We start from the raw sequence: 14,942 nt of genomic DNA on the forward strand, positions 1-14,942 counted from the left end.
GACAGGGTGGGGAGAGCTAGGGTATTTAAGGCTACAGCTATACTTACTTTAATGCCTTCTTTTACTTACTAAGCATTAGGAAGACTTGTTCTAATACTCATGGGAATGATTCTTGGCATTAGGTAAGTGTGGTATACAAAGCAAATGTACAGTGCTTTCTTGTTATGTATAAAAAAAACTTCCTTGGGTAATTAGATGTTAAAAATCGTGTGTTCAGAAAATTTCATCCATTAACAAGAGGGAATCTGTTTCAGATGCTTCATTTTAGTAATGGCTGTATTGTTTATCATGGAATGTCCTGAGTGGGAAGGGGCCCACAGCACCAACTCCAGGCCCTGCACAGGACAGCCCCAAGAATCCCATTGTAGTACCTAGCCACCCTCTGGGTGAAGAACCTTTTCCTAATATCCAGTGTAAATCTCCCCTGACACAACTTCCAGCTGTTCCCTCGGGTCACCAGAGGGAAGAGGTTGGTTTCTGCCCCTCTGCTTCCCCTCACAAGAAAGTTGTAACTGCAATGAGGTCTCCCCTCAGTCTCCTCTTCAGGCTGAGTAGACCAAGTGACTTCAGATTCTGCTTATGTAGCTTCCCCTCTAGGTATTTCACCATTTTTGTGGCCTTTCTTTGAGCCTTATGCTAGTAGTATCAGCATTAGCTAGACAAAAAAAATAAGATAAGCAGCACTAGTGGCACTAGAGAGGTGATGGTACCCAGTGGAATTAAACTGGGCATCTCTCTGTGCACATCCAAGCATGAGAACAGATTCCAGAAGGGAGCATGTGCATTATCAAGATGTCACATAAAGAAGTGTCCTGCTCCTTGAGTAAATAATGTTTATGAAAAGAAACATCTTGCTCTATTGAAATGTGTAGAAGAGCATTAGTGTTTTCTATGTTTCTGGGGAAATATGATGTTTTTCTTCGTTTCTCTATAATAATTCTTGTCATGGTCTAATCTCTGTTTTTCCAAGGGGAATTAGCAGTCAGATATGAAATGCATCCCATGCCAATTAAATAAAATGCATCACCAGTGGAGATAATTTTGTCCTGTGGGACTTAGTCACATAAGCAGACCAGCAGTTTATTTATGTGGATTTAATGCTCTTCCCAGCAAGCCTTGATAAAAATACAAAAATGTACTGGAGGATTGTACGAAACTAAAACTACTTTTATTCTACCTAGTGATACACATTTATTGATTTGTACTTTCTAGCAATTTAATTGCTTGTATAAAAGTGGGAGCCCAGAGAAATTGTCAAATAGTTTTCTTCACTGTGGGAGCTATAGGACTCTCCTTTCTTTCTATGAAGTAATAAGCGCTGCAATATTCTCTGAAGGATTAATGTTTGTATCTGGGATTTGCCTGCTCTTTGGTCTTGAGGTTAAATACAATTTCCATAGAAATCCTGCCAGATTGATTGCACTCTACATGCTCCATGAGAATATGGGATGAATGAAAGGTGACTGGAGCTTAAAGTGATGAATCTTTTTGCCCTTTCTGTCTGTATTATGCTGACTAGTGGGTTTCTCTCTGTCTCTGTTCTTGTATTTCCCCAACTGTAACTCTACTCCAGCTGTCAGTATCTAGTTAAAACTCTGCTATCAAGGGAATGAAAAACTCCAGAAGAGGCTGGGAGCAGAACTTAACCTGTGTGTGCTGAATCTTTCTTGGAGGAGCTAATCTTTTTCCTTTGACTAGACAGGAAAGGAGCCATATGACTCAGAAAGCGAAGATAGGTGCATGTAGTGTAGGCATGCTGGGAGTTGAACTTTCCCTGTTTCATCAAAACCTCCAAGTAGTTTTTAATTATGGTATTTCAGTAACTAAGATATTGGCCTGGCATAGTTTTATTCCTGAAAAAATGCATATTCCACTTCCCAAGGGAGCTTTGCATAGTTAGTGGGGGACCCATCTCTTGTCATAGGTTTTGGGAGAGGGAGAGGCGGGAAGCAGTGAGACTTGTGCCACAGACACAGAAAAAAAGAAGCTGCAATAAGGTTTCATTTGTTCTTCTAGTTAATTAAATGTCTGCTCTGTTTATTTCTGCAAATTTTAATTTTTGGCAAAGGAGCCTGGCGCCTTGAACTAAAACTCTTAAAAGACACTTATCTCCATCAGTTAATACTAAATTCTAATGCAAACATAAATAGAAATAGGGACTTGTATCTCAATTACAATGCAAGCAGTGAAAAAAGTCCATTTCATAAACAGGTTATATTAATAATTACATAGAAAGGTTAATAAGAGAAAACAAACCCAAACAAAGTAAAGGAACCATTGAATGAGGCCACCCAGCTGCCTGAAATCTAAAGTAAACAGCTGGTGCTTTGAATAAAAACACATCCTCATTTACGATAATATTTGATCTAGAATATATTGGCCTGCTGGGTCTCGTTGGCTTCTCCATATATCCACTAAAGTACAGTAGTCTCTTTCCTGCTAACATGTTCATCTTACTGAATCACAAAAACCTTAGTCTCTTTCTTCTTTTATAGTTTGGTTGACTTTGGAGAACTTTCAGCATCAAATTTTTAACGTAACCACAACAGGGCTTCTCTTTGTAGGATCTCGTCCTGGAACGTGCGGCGCATAGAGCACGATGAAGTCGTAGAGATTATACTAAAATATTATTTCTGTCAGTCCTGTGGAGGAGCTACTGTGCCAAGCTCACCACACTGGGCTGGGGATGCTGCTTCCCTTCAAAACCAGCTGCAGCTTCCCAGCCATAGGTGACAGCACTGACAGCACACCCTGAGCCCTGTCTTCCTTGGCAAATGCAGGGATGGGGCAGCAGCTTGGAGCGCTGACCCTTTGCCAGCTCACAGCAGCAGTCAACAGCCTGGTGCTGCACCTTAGCCAAGGCTGCTTCCCTGTCAGGCCTTCCAGTCCTGGCTGACTAGCCACTGGGAGATGCAGTTCAAGGCTTGGGAAGGCAGGATGTGTGTCCCCTTGGGTGTGAGGCAATAGTCAGATCACCCCAGTGTCAGGCTCTGACTGCAGGAATTAGAGCCACTGATTCTCTGCTGGCACCAGGACAAACAAACAGGAGACGTCCCCAGGAGGTGCCCAGAGGTGGAGATGTCACAGTGGAGGCCAGCGTGTGTGGCTCAGGCTTGATAGCAGAAATCTGTAGTGATTGTTTATCTCATGCAGCCCTGGATACCCAGGGAACTGCACTTAGATGGCCACTTCTCCTAAGGGCCTGTAGATATTGTGCGGCCAAATGATCTTCTGTGCTTCAGAGGCCCTCGTCTTGTTTTCGTGGAAATTATTTTAGCTGAGTATAGTTTTCTTTTGTTCTTCTGTCTCTAAACTCTTCAAGTATGGCTCTTAGCGTAAAATAAGTTTGTGCCCAGTGTGACTTTTACTGAAATCATCCAAATCTAAGTCATAAAGACATTACCTTTTATCACATCCTTGCTTTTGGTGACTGCCATGTTGTGGAACCAAATCTGTGGCCTGACATGAAAGTTATTGATGGTTGTGCTGTTACAGAGCATTCAGTGACCAGGCTATGATACACAGTCATAATTTATACCCCCATCTAAAAACAATTTTTTAGGTGTTTTACCTTCAATAATTATTGAAGAAGGCAACACAGTGAAAGAAAAGGGTAGGCACTCTCATCTCATTTGTTTTAAACATTGCAAACCTAGGGAAATCATAATGGTTTTTTTTCTTTACCTAACCAGTTTATTTCATTTTCTGTGTTTATTTCACTGTGTGTGCTAGGTCTTTGCCCTTGGATTGATCATATTTGCAGTACTTCCTTTGACAGGAAAAGAAAACAGATAGTATGAGATAAATGGTCTATAGAAATTTACGTGTATTTATTCTGATGTTGTGCTCATTGAACAGTGGAACTGGACTTATTTTCCAGGGATTCTGGATTTAATTCCAAACATGAAATATGACTTCCAGAGGCCCAGAGAAATTTTGGGGGGTTTTGCCTAATTCTGTACCTAATAAAATGAACTGCCTCAGCATAAATTGGACAAATCTACTTCTGTAAGACCAGAGATTGCAGCAATGTCTAAACCTGTGTCTTTTCTTCTGAAGTGTGGAGATCTAGAAATGTCTGTTGCTTCAAGAGCTGCGCTACAGTACCTCTGACTGTACTACCTGAAGGGCTGTCAGGCCACTTCTGCAGCATTTTCAGGACTGCATCACAGCCTTTGGCTTGAATTTTCATCTTTATCCTACCTGAAAATGTCTAATACAGTTGTTTGTGCAGCTCAAAACTGAGAATAGTATAGGAAGAGCAAGGAAGTGGAAATGCTGAGGTTCTCATTCAAGTTGTCAGCTTTTTTGTGTGACTTTTCCTGCAAGTCAGTTAAATATTCTTTCTGTTTCTTTACTTCTTAGGACTGTTGAAAATGCATCTGAATTTTTGCATCTAGTCGAGAAAGGCCTACAGCTGAGAGTCACACACCCAACACTGGTGCATGCTCATTCCTCTCGGTCTCATCTGGTCGTGACATTGACCATAACCACAGTTGTCTTTGGAGATAACTTTGGTAAGTAGGATGTTAGTAAAACACATCTAGAGCCAGTTGTTTTTAGAAAAATAGTGTGTGGACTGGGAGGTTTTCATATTGCTTTTTCTTCCCTTTTCCAGTGTTTGATACATTCACTCAGTTCTTTTCCATTTTTTCAACTTCTACATTCCTTCTTAAATAACAGACCATTTTCATGTTTGAACGCTACTGGAACTTTCAGTTTCATAAGATCTTAGCACTTTTCTTTACATGCCTTGACTTACAGAGTTGTTGAAGTTTTATTGCCCGAGGCAACTAATGAATAAGTGTTATCAGAAAGTCGTAAGGTATAAGATAGTAAAGATCTTGATAAGGCAGATACTCAAATAAAGTAGTTAAATCTCTTAGAATGAATAATTGCATATCACACAAAGTTTGTGGTTAAGCTAACCATAAATTTTAGGGATCATCATATGCTTTTGGTTGAGAAAGAATTACATTTATATACTCTCTGCTTTGAAAAAATGTCCTTTAAATTCAGAACCTTTTGAACTGTTAATAATAGGCCACTGTATGAAAAGACAAAATACATGTCCTATTTACTATAGCAACGTTGATATTTCTACTTTTCGCTACCACATCAAGACTTAGCAGTTTATTGGTTGAGGAACAACTTCCTTTTGGGGCTCTTGGGAGTAACTTTGTTTTCTTTTGCTCATGTTATAATTAGGCTCTCTGCTTTCTGTGCTGTGGTCCATCTCCTACATACTCTGCAACAACAATATGGTTTTAGAAAGTGGGAAATATTTAACATTTTTTCCCTTAGATGGCTATCAGAAATTAAACCAACAGTATCAGCAAAGCAGAACAAACAGTGCCCTCTCTTACCTATGGACCTTGCCAAAAGACACAGTTACTTCACAAGTTGCAGCTCCAGCATTCCCATTGTTAACTCTAGCCAGCTCCAGATTCTTGTCAATTAGACTGTTGGTACTTTTCTAAACTCAGTGCTTGCGCCACTAGCGCAGCAGCCATCTTGTCCAGTCCAGAATTCCCTTTGCCACTTCTAATGCAGCCACCCCACCATGCCATGTTGCCTGGCAGCAAAGCTCCGCAGAAATGTCTAATTGTTGTCGAATGCAGACTGGCTTTTGACTCGCAGCGCATGGGTGAAGATGTGTACTCTAAGGGAACAGAGCAGCACTGCAGCTGGGACCTCACTGCAGCAGCGTGTGACAGCACAGCCTGTCTCTTGTTTAAAAGGAAAGGATCCTGATTTAAAAGCCAGGTGCCATTGTCAAATATCTCAACGTCAGGTATTTAGTGACCTTGGTCACTAAATAAAAAGTCGTAAAGTCTGTGATGAGTTCTGCATCTAAAGCCAGGATTGACAAGCCAGCACTTTTTCAGGTTTGATTAAAGTATTTTAACATTTTGATCAGTATTATCTGTTGTTTGAGGAGAGCTGTTTCTTAGTTTCGTGATCTAAAACTGAAGAGGAGTTAGAACGCTTAGTTTGACACTGTACAGCCTGAAGCCATTTATTCTGTGTAAATCAACACAGCTGCTCTGCCTACACTGTGAAGAGCTGGCTCAGGGTTTAGCAGCAGCCTTCTTGGAGAAATACAGAGCTCTGTAATGCAAGTCAGTCTGCTCTTTAGTCAAGTTTTGCAGCTGGAAACTTTCTGCTATTCCAACTCTGTTTAGCACCCAAGGAGGTTTGTTGTCTCTATGACCTGTAGCAAAATATGTGCCTTTTATTCTTTTGTTCTTTCAGAGAGAGAAAAAAAGAGATAGATGGACACCAAAACACTGAGGGAAAAAAAAATTCCTAAAAAACCAATAAACAAAAAAACCAACAACAACAACAAAACCCCAAACAAACCTGCTTTGGGAAATACATTTTGCAAATATTCCTGCTAAGCTAATGTGAAAGCAACTTTCCCAGAGAATCTATGTCTTCCTTCCCAGTAAAGAGAGAAAGCCAGATGCTTCTGCTGAGGAATGATACTAGTTGGTAACCAACCTGAACAAGTGGGAATAACACTATTGAGGCTAATAGCTCATCATGTGGAGATCTTGCAGTAGGATATGAGGGCTGAAGGAAGTATAGGGGGAACAGCAGCGAAAGACAAGAGACAGGATAAGGATTTTTTTTTTTTTTTCCAGAGCATCAGTGGGTGATGTTTCAAATACACAGAACCAGTTTCCAGAGCTTACTGTTCCCAAGCATCTGAAATAGCACTTTGGTTGCAATCAGTCTAAAACTTTTAAAAAGCCTCTTTAATGTCCTTACTGGACTCCTATTTCTTGTTTTCCGCACAGATGTGTGAACAATGGGGATATTGGATACAACAGAATCTACAGCAAAACTTGTTACCAACTGGTGCAATCAGTTTGATGAGTAAAACTTTAATTAAGATAGAAAAAGGTATTCAGCCTGCCTGTGCCGTGGATTCTGGCTTGTACATTGCTTCTGTTAGAACAGCCTGAAGCAGCAGATACTGTACATCCCCTATTTATGCCCCATTTTTTCCCCATCTCAGTTTTCACTGTCAGTGAGAAGCTCTCTTTTGTTTTTTCCATTTACCAGGTACTTTATGGGAAAATGAACAAACCAGTCAGAGACTACATAAAGAGTCTTCCTGCACTTTTCCACAAAAAGTGGGAGAGAGTAAATCTGCCTCTTCTTCCAGAGCCTCTTCACCAGTGCAGCTTGAAGCAACTGAGAAAATGAAGCAAGTCAAAACGAGACTGCAGCTGGTAGACCTGGCTGGGAGCGAGTGTGTCGGTAAGTGAAGGTGTCTGTTTGTGGGCATGGATCCTCATGGAGCTAGGCTACAATAAATGCCTTAGTTCTTTATGGAGGGATACATGCTCCCCTGCTCTCACACAGGGATGGTTTGAACCCACAGATCCCGGCATAAACAAAATTTTGAGGGCTGATTGATCCGGTTTTACACTGGTATAGCTTAACTCAAAGTATGGCTGTATAAGCTTGAAATTAACCCAGGATGGTTACCCATATCATAGATATGCTATTTGTTCAGACTGCTTTTATTAGGCCTGTTTTTCTACTCTGAAAATTAGCATGTCTTTGGTACAGAAATGTTTAAAGAGCATAAATTATGTAAATATTACAAATATCTGTAATAATTGATATAACCATGTGTGGATTTTTCTGCTTTATTGTGGAAAAAGTCTTGGAGGAAATTAGTGTTGAAAAGATAATATTGTTTTCATTGTTTCTTCAAAGCATTTTCCTCCTGCCTCCTCCATGCACACAATAATTTCAAAAACTTGATTATTTCCTAAAGGACAAGCTTTCTTACCAAGAAAAACCATGCAGCCAAATGTATCATTCCAGAAATAATGTTTTGAAAAGTGAACCAGTATTATGAAAGAGTCTTTTACTTTACTGCCAAGAATTCGAGCTGTTGCTCACTGTTAAACTTTTGTTCTACAGAGAAACCTAATATAATACATTATTTTTTCATTTGCTCTAAATGCTGAAAACATGTAATTGAGCAACAGGGTGTGTGTTTGTTCTCTCAGTTAAACCAGGACAAACATTTCCTTGGTTTGGGGCTCGGCAGGCCAGATCCTCCAGTGAAGCCGGAAGAGCTGTGCTCACATCAGTGTTAGATGTGGCCCAGCACATGCAGCAGACTGACCTCTGCCATCAGCTGTGCTGATGCACATACTCTGCTGAAAGTGAGGGCAGTGTTAACTTGTAGTTGTTTTAAAATGTGGGCAAATCTAAGTCGGCAGCAGTACCTCAAGCTTCTCATACACATCAGCACAGGCCCTGCTGGCTGTACAGCCAGCATGGATCATTTGCAGCATTTACAAACCAATTGGTCCCTTCTTAGCAAACTATGTTTCACTTTGTAAACTCGGCTAAATGCTTTGTCAAAGTTCATCTAACCAAACGCAGATAATCAGCAGTTTAAACATGTACCCCCTCCCCTATTTGCAGTTTTCTCCTTTAGGGGGATGACTGTTCTCCTAGGAGTCCACTTTTCCTTGATATACTAGAATGGGGATGGCTATATATATAATGACCCCAGTATAGTTACCCTGAGATTCATCCTGTCTTGTATTGTTATCCACCCTTTGGCAGTGTCTTCCAAACTGTTTTGCTCTGTCTGGAGACTGCCACTCCAACCTCCTCCTTTCCCACAGTCACAGTTCTACAGCCCTCCCTATCCAGACTCCTGGGATTTTTGCTATTACTGTACCTTTTCACATTTCCCTCTTGAACTCATTTGCTAGAAAATGCTGGCCTAAGGGGAAAACAAGATCTCTAGTCACACCCTGTACATGTCTAGAAATAGGAAAGTTGGCAGTAGAGGATGCTGTTGGCCCCATCTGATCCTTCCACTGCCATCAGCTCTGCCTGACATGGATCATGTGCTCTGGGTAAGGAGAAGTGACTGCAGGTGCATTTGTACCTCATCCACTGTCCTCAGGAAAGCTTGAATTTCAATAATATGATGCTAAATTTGCTAATAGCAAATTTCTCTTCCCCAAATGGCAAAGGTAAGGATAGCAGGAATTAATTACTCTTAACTGCACCCTCATCCAGACTGATCAAAGAGTTGAGCTTGAAGCACATCTTTGAATTGCTGCAATGTGTTGCATAGACCAAACCTTTACAGTGTTGCTTAGGGGCAATATGTATGTAGCATAGCTACATAGACCCATGCTGGGTGGCTGGTAGAAGGGGGCATAATTTTCCTTTATCCATTTCCTTACAGCAAACCATGCCATGAAACACCACTCCACAGGCTTTGGTGAAGACCAGTACTTCACATTTGTGGCTGTTGTACAGTTTTCTCTCTGCAGGTTGTGCCATCAGTGCCTCTCCTCTTTTTCCAAAGGGATACAGGTGGGGCAGCTATTACAAAAAATGATGGAACAGAAAAGGCTTCTCTTTGAGGCCATTGTGGACTCGTGTTTTTGAAAGCAGTGTTGTCTTCTCTGATCTTAAGGTGCTCCTACTTTCTTGGTTCCCTGTTCTTAATACCTCTGGAGCCAAAAATGCATTGTACATCTGCAGAGATCAACTTTAACATGAGACACTTTGGACCGTCTGTAGACATTGAATCTTCTTTAACCTTTCCTCCACATGACAGTTTTAAAGTGGCTTTGCTTGGTGTTACCAGTGCCTTTTTCTGCACTGTACCAGGTCTGTCTGGAGTGACAGGGGCAGCACTGAGAGAGACCTCCTTTATTAACCGCAGCCTGTCCGCCCTGGCCGACGTTCTGGGAGCCATAGCAGAGCAGCGAGCTCACATCCCATACCGGAACAGCAAACTTACACATCTGCTTCAGGACTCCGTAGGTGAGGGATTACTCTGACTCTTGTTCAACAATATAGATTTATTCTCCTGATTTTTCCTCATCTTTGCTGTGTAAAACTAGAAGATGATATACTCCTTCCTTGAATGTGGCCTTTATTTCAAAGTCTCTGGCTCGGGAGAGTTTGAGTACACAGTGACAGTTCTGAACCTCTAAATTTGGATAAACTTTGTTGTTTCCAAATCTCCAATGAAGAACAACATCTCAATAGGATCATGGAAAGGGTAAAAATTGTGTTTCACTGGTGTTTCCTGTCAAGTACTGTTTAAAAGTTAAACTTCAATCTTTATTACTACAGGGTATAATCACCTACCTACACATTCCTTAACATTGTGCCCTGTAGCAGCAAGGCAAAGGAGGAAGACAGGACATGGCACTGTGCTACAACTTCTTTTTGTGTTGAGATCACTTCCTCTTCTTTAGCTCCTTATCTACACAGAAGCAGTTTTAAAGCAAGTGTTATTCTTGCAGTAATGTCAGATTTGTGTCCATGTGTGTAGTACATTAGTCCATTTTTCTTCAGCCAGAAAATATTAGCCCTTATGCAGTTCAAGGCATTGACAGTGAATGAGGTAACAGTTCTTCAGAGTTTCTGAAATACTATGCATTTTTTGCTTAAGCTTTGATTTTCACTTAGTGCTGTGAAAGGGGAAAGCCAAAAAGAGAAGTGAGAGCTATACTGTATGGGCACTGAGCCTGATTTTAACCAAGTCTGTTGTGTGACTTTGGTGAAGTGCTGAAAATGATAATTTCCTCCTTTGTTTAATCATTGTCGGTAAACTTCAAGTCTGTTTTGTCTTATTGTCACACAAGCCATTTTGCCATTACCCCAAATCTACAAATATTCGACAAACTTAAATAAATGTCCAGACCCATAACACACATGCTGATTAACTGATAAAGTTAATAGGGGAAAAAAAATCTACATCACAAATTATGAAACACTTTGGGGCAAATACCATATTGTTAGATACAGACTCCCCATGAAGGAGCTGTCTGTTTCAGCAGCCCTCTTCAGGAGCAGTCTTCTGCTTCATGAAAGCAATGGTAACTTGTGCACACTAGTGTGTAGATCAGTATGGCAACAGTGTACAACTTACTGAAAATAATGAGGTAAGTAAGTATGGTTTGTCTTTTTCCTGCTTTTAGGAGGTGATGCTAAACTGTTGGTGATGCTGTGCATCTCTCCTGGCCAGAAGTACTTAACAGAATCACTGCAGTCTCTGGGATTTGGAACTCGTGCTCGGCAAGTTCAGAGAGGACAAGTCAAGAAAAAAAATTTCCCAGTGCCGAGTAAAGGAAAATAGAACCTAAGACTCCTGTGGATTTAAGTGTCATTAATGAGTTCCTTAGACCGAAATATGTTTTGTTGTCCTTAAGCCATTCTTTTAGATATCGACTGCCAGATAAAATAAACAATCCTCAACATGGCCTTAGTAAGCAATAAACCTGCTAATGATGTTCTTGCTCCAAAGATAATAACAAGTACTGACAACAGCTACCCACCATGGTGGAATGGTAGAGAAATAAACTGGAAGACAGGGCTTTGGTGGTGTGTTTCCTTACTTCTACCTGCCATAAGTCAACAGGGCCCTGATTTGGGATGATTCACTTCTGAAAGGCCAAGGATGCATTCTGTCTTCTCAGTAGAAGGCAGGAGACTAAATATCATTCCAGCGCTTTAAAGCAGCAGTGAAATACTTCCTCCCAGCTTGGATTAAAATGGCACACTCCATTTTTTGACTGCTCTTCTGTCTAGCATGGATGGGGTCATTCCTAATGCACTAGCAGCAGGTAGGAGTGTAAAGGAACCCATCAGCTGTACTGAATGGAGTTTTGTTCTCTGGTTTTAGGGAGGAAATAATGGCAGTAATGAGATGGAGAAAAATGAGTAAGGCTATATCTGTTATCCCTTTGGAATGTAGTTTAGAAAGGGGATTACACAACTTTTTGAAAACACACTTAAGTTAAATGGTTGGAATGAGTCCTGGCTCTGCTGAGTTCATTAAACCCACAGCTTTGCCTCTTTGGGTTTTTTGGTTTTTTTCCTCCATGAATGCTGAGAGGCCCTGAACTACAGATCCTAATGGGACCCAACTTGTACAACTGCTGTAGTAATCTGGCCTATTGTTCCACTTGCATTTCTGAAGCTCTGTCTGCAGATTAGAAAAGGATAACCATACAAACAAAACACCAAACAGCAGCTTGTGATATGCTGTTTGTCACCTGCAAGAGGCCTTCACCCTTTTACACCAGTGGTGAGATAACATCATTGCAGGGTTTGTGAATGAAGTGACACTAGGAGAAGTTTCAAGAAAGTTTAAGACATGTTAGAGGTGAGAATTAGGTCCAAGATGAAAAACTGGGTTGAAGCAACATCTGATGTGTTCTTTGCACTAAATTATTGCTCCACAGAGGCCTCAAGAGCCACTCTTAATTTTTTTTTCCACCAGCAATTACTCTGCCCCTATACTGGGAGAGAGGTCGTTGTTAGGTCACTGCAAGAAGGCTTAAATTGCAGTGGCCTGCCCCAAACGCTGGAGTTTATAGTACTCCAAGTCACTTAACCTTCACAAGCACAAATATTTATTGAGAGATTATGTAGCATACTAATATTGGAATTTCACCCTTGAATATGTAACAGCTGCTGTGCTGCTTACAGTGCTCTGGTGTTCAGAACATAAGTATCCAACCAGAGAGCTGCAATAACAATCGCTTTCCTAAATAATGTCTTGAGGGTAAAAAATGCCTTAACTTTACCTGATTCCAGCAGTAACAGAGGGGTAAAAAACCAACCTGGCCACTGGAATTTAGGAAGCTGAGTGGTCAGTAAAGCAATCTCAAGTGAGAAAATGTCAGCCTGGTAAATGAAATGCAGGAGCAGCTTCAAGCTCACCTTAGTCTCTGGACAGCTGGGCTGCTAAAGCAGCCTGGATTACAGCTCAAAGAGAGGTTAAGTAACAAGGGCTGATTCTGCCAGTAGTTATATGTAAGTTCAAGTATTTTAAGGATTTGACATTTTTAAGTGTTACACAGAAGTGCAACTTGCCATGAATTGCTCTTTTCTTTTTCTGAAAAATTGCCCTTCAAAACTTTGGATTTATTTATAATCTTTGTTGTAGGAGAAAAGCAGCAATACTTATTATTGAAGCAGAGAGATAAACCCATCAAATATGAGGAAAAAGGTTAAGTTTCTACATGAACATTAACTCTGCCAAACTGAGAGTATGCAGCATTCCCTACTCCTGTTTTCCTTGTCAGCACAGCTCACTGTTTTACCGGCACAACAGAGTGTACAGGATATGCGGGGCAGCAGGGTTAACATTTTGTTCTAACAACTTTCAGGTTTGGAATTTCCTGGGTTATAGAGATGTGATTGCTCAATCCCAGCATCAGAATCAAAGAAGGGTAAAAGCTGTAAGGGTGAAATGGCTTTACTCCTGCCTCTAAACTGGATTGTCTTCTGTCCCAAGAGTCAGTCAGGCCTGCCAGAGGAGGATATTCAAACACATAATTGGTGTCTTGGGGAGCAAGCAAAACACCATGTGCAAGGCCCTGTACTTCTTTGCTGTCATTTTTCAGTGTTTAGATCTTTCATGCTTTGAAATTACATCTATTATAGAAAAGCAGATGTGGCAGATATTGACAGAGCTGACCTCAAGGTTTCCCCTTGTTGACTAAAGCCCATCCTGACAAACCAGTCCTCACTATCTTGGCACTGTAAAGCTGAAACATACCAACAGTGGGAGAGGAGAGGAGAGGAGAGGAGAGGAGAGGAGAGGAGAGGAGAGGAGAGGAGAGGAGAGGAGAGGAGAGGAGAGGAGAGGAGAGGAGAGGAGAGCGAGAGGAGAGGAGAGGAAGAGGAGAGGATGAGGAGAGGAGAGGAGAGGAGAGGAGAGGAGAGGAGAGGAGAGGAGAGGAGAGGAGAGGAGAGGAGAGGAGAGGAGAGGAGAGGAGAGGAGAGGAGAGGAGAGGAGAGGAGAGGAGAGGAGAGGAGAGGAGAGGAGAGGAGAGAGGAGAGGAGAGGAGAGGAGAGGAGAGGAGAGGAGTTTGAAAGCATTCTGAAATACTGAGATAGAAGGGCATAAGCATCAGGGAAAAGGTTTTTGTTCTTAGAGTGCCGAAGTAGTCTATATGCTAAAACAGCTTTGCTGTCTGCGAGGGCAGGAGCACAACGAAATGAGAGTAAAAACAACAAAAATCAGGAGAAGATCCTTTCAGTGAAGTCCATGAGTGCATAAGGCAGCATCCAGCTGGTGTCTTGGGGCACTGAAGCTGGAGCCCTCTCAACCCTGCTTCAGAGAAGTCACTGTGTCACTGTCTCAGAGTGCTGCTCAGCGAAGAGGGGTGCTGTTTCCTAACCATGATCCACATGCCTTGGTGGCAGTCACCAGGTTAATCCTCCACTGCTGGGCTCCCATTCTCCTTCCCTGGGCCCTGGCTTTCTCCTGTGACATTGGTCAGTGCTCACTTCTGTCACACCTCAAACTGTCCCCTGGCTGGCCCTAGGAAATAGGCACATATCCACATGATGCTGCAAGGCACCAGAAGCCCCAGCTACCCATGGGACCAGCCTTCAGGAGCTCCTCTTGAATTTACGCTGCTGCCTTCATCACCCTGTAGAGGAGCTGAGCAAATAATTTCAGCAACAGTATCCAGAATCCTCCAACTCTTCCTCGAAGAGTCTGCCCACTGCAGAAACCATAGCAAACAAGAGAATTTGCTCTTTTGAAGACTTTTGGTACTCAGCATCCTGGTTTAGTGTCCAGGTAGCCAAGGAGGCACCGGTGTGAAGCCTGACCAGCACAGCACCTGCCTGGGAGGCCCAGGGTCTCACAGTCATGCAGATGTACTCCAGAGCACTTTATTTAAAAGTGGAAGCAGCTTCCACACTCCTAACCCATAGGCCAAGCATCCTCACAGAAAGCAGAAACTTTGGATCCAGTCCAAAGACAAATGTTTGAACCCCTGTCTCTCCCAGTACATGTGAATGCTCTTGCTTGAAGGTCATTCAGCAGATCTGGAGATGGGGCAAGGAAAATGGGACTCTGCCAGACCAATCCCCAAGGCCTAACAGCAGCAACTGCTTGTCTGAGGTAG

At 41.9% G+C, this 14,942-nt stretch overlaps 1 protein-coding gene across 6 annotated transcripts in view; it reads left to right on the top strand.

The window, feature by feature from the left end:
- KIF25 (kinesin family member 25) overlaps positions 1–11,698 on the top strand; it is a 41,772-nt gene extending 30,074 nt beyond the window's left edge. For all 6 annotated transcript variants that reach the window (XM_040059126.2, XM_040059130.2, XM_040059127.2 and 3 more), the window contains 4 exons: positions 4,366–4,517; positions 7,072–7,269; positions 9,670–9,825; positions 10,992–11,698. In XM_040059126.2, coding sequence (XP_039915060.1) covers positions 4,366–4,517; positions 7,072–7,269; positions 9,670–9,825; positions 10,992–11,149 — 664 coding nt within the window. In that variant the 3' untranslated portion in view covers positions 11,150–11,698. The remainder of the gene's footprint in view (positions 1–4,365; positions 4,518–7,071; positions 7,270–9,669; positions 9,826–10,991) is intronic.
- Positions 11,699–14,942: the final 3,244 nt, after the last annotated feature.

The sequence above is a fragment of the Hirundo rustica genome, chromosome 3 (genome assembly GCF_015227805.2).
Source record: "Hirundo rustica isolate bHirRus1 chromosome 3, bHirRus1.pri.v3, whole genome shotgun sequence".
NCBI classification, from domain to species: Eukaryota; Metazoa; Chordata; class Aves; order Passeriformes; family Hirundinidae; genus Hirundo; species Hirundo rustica.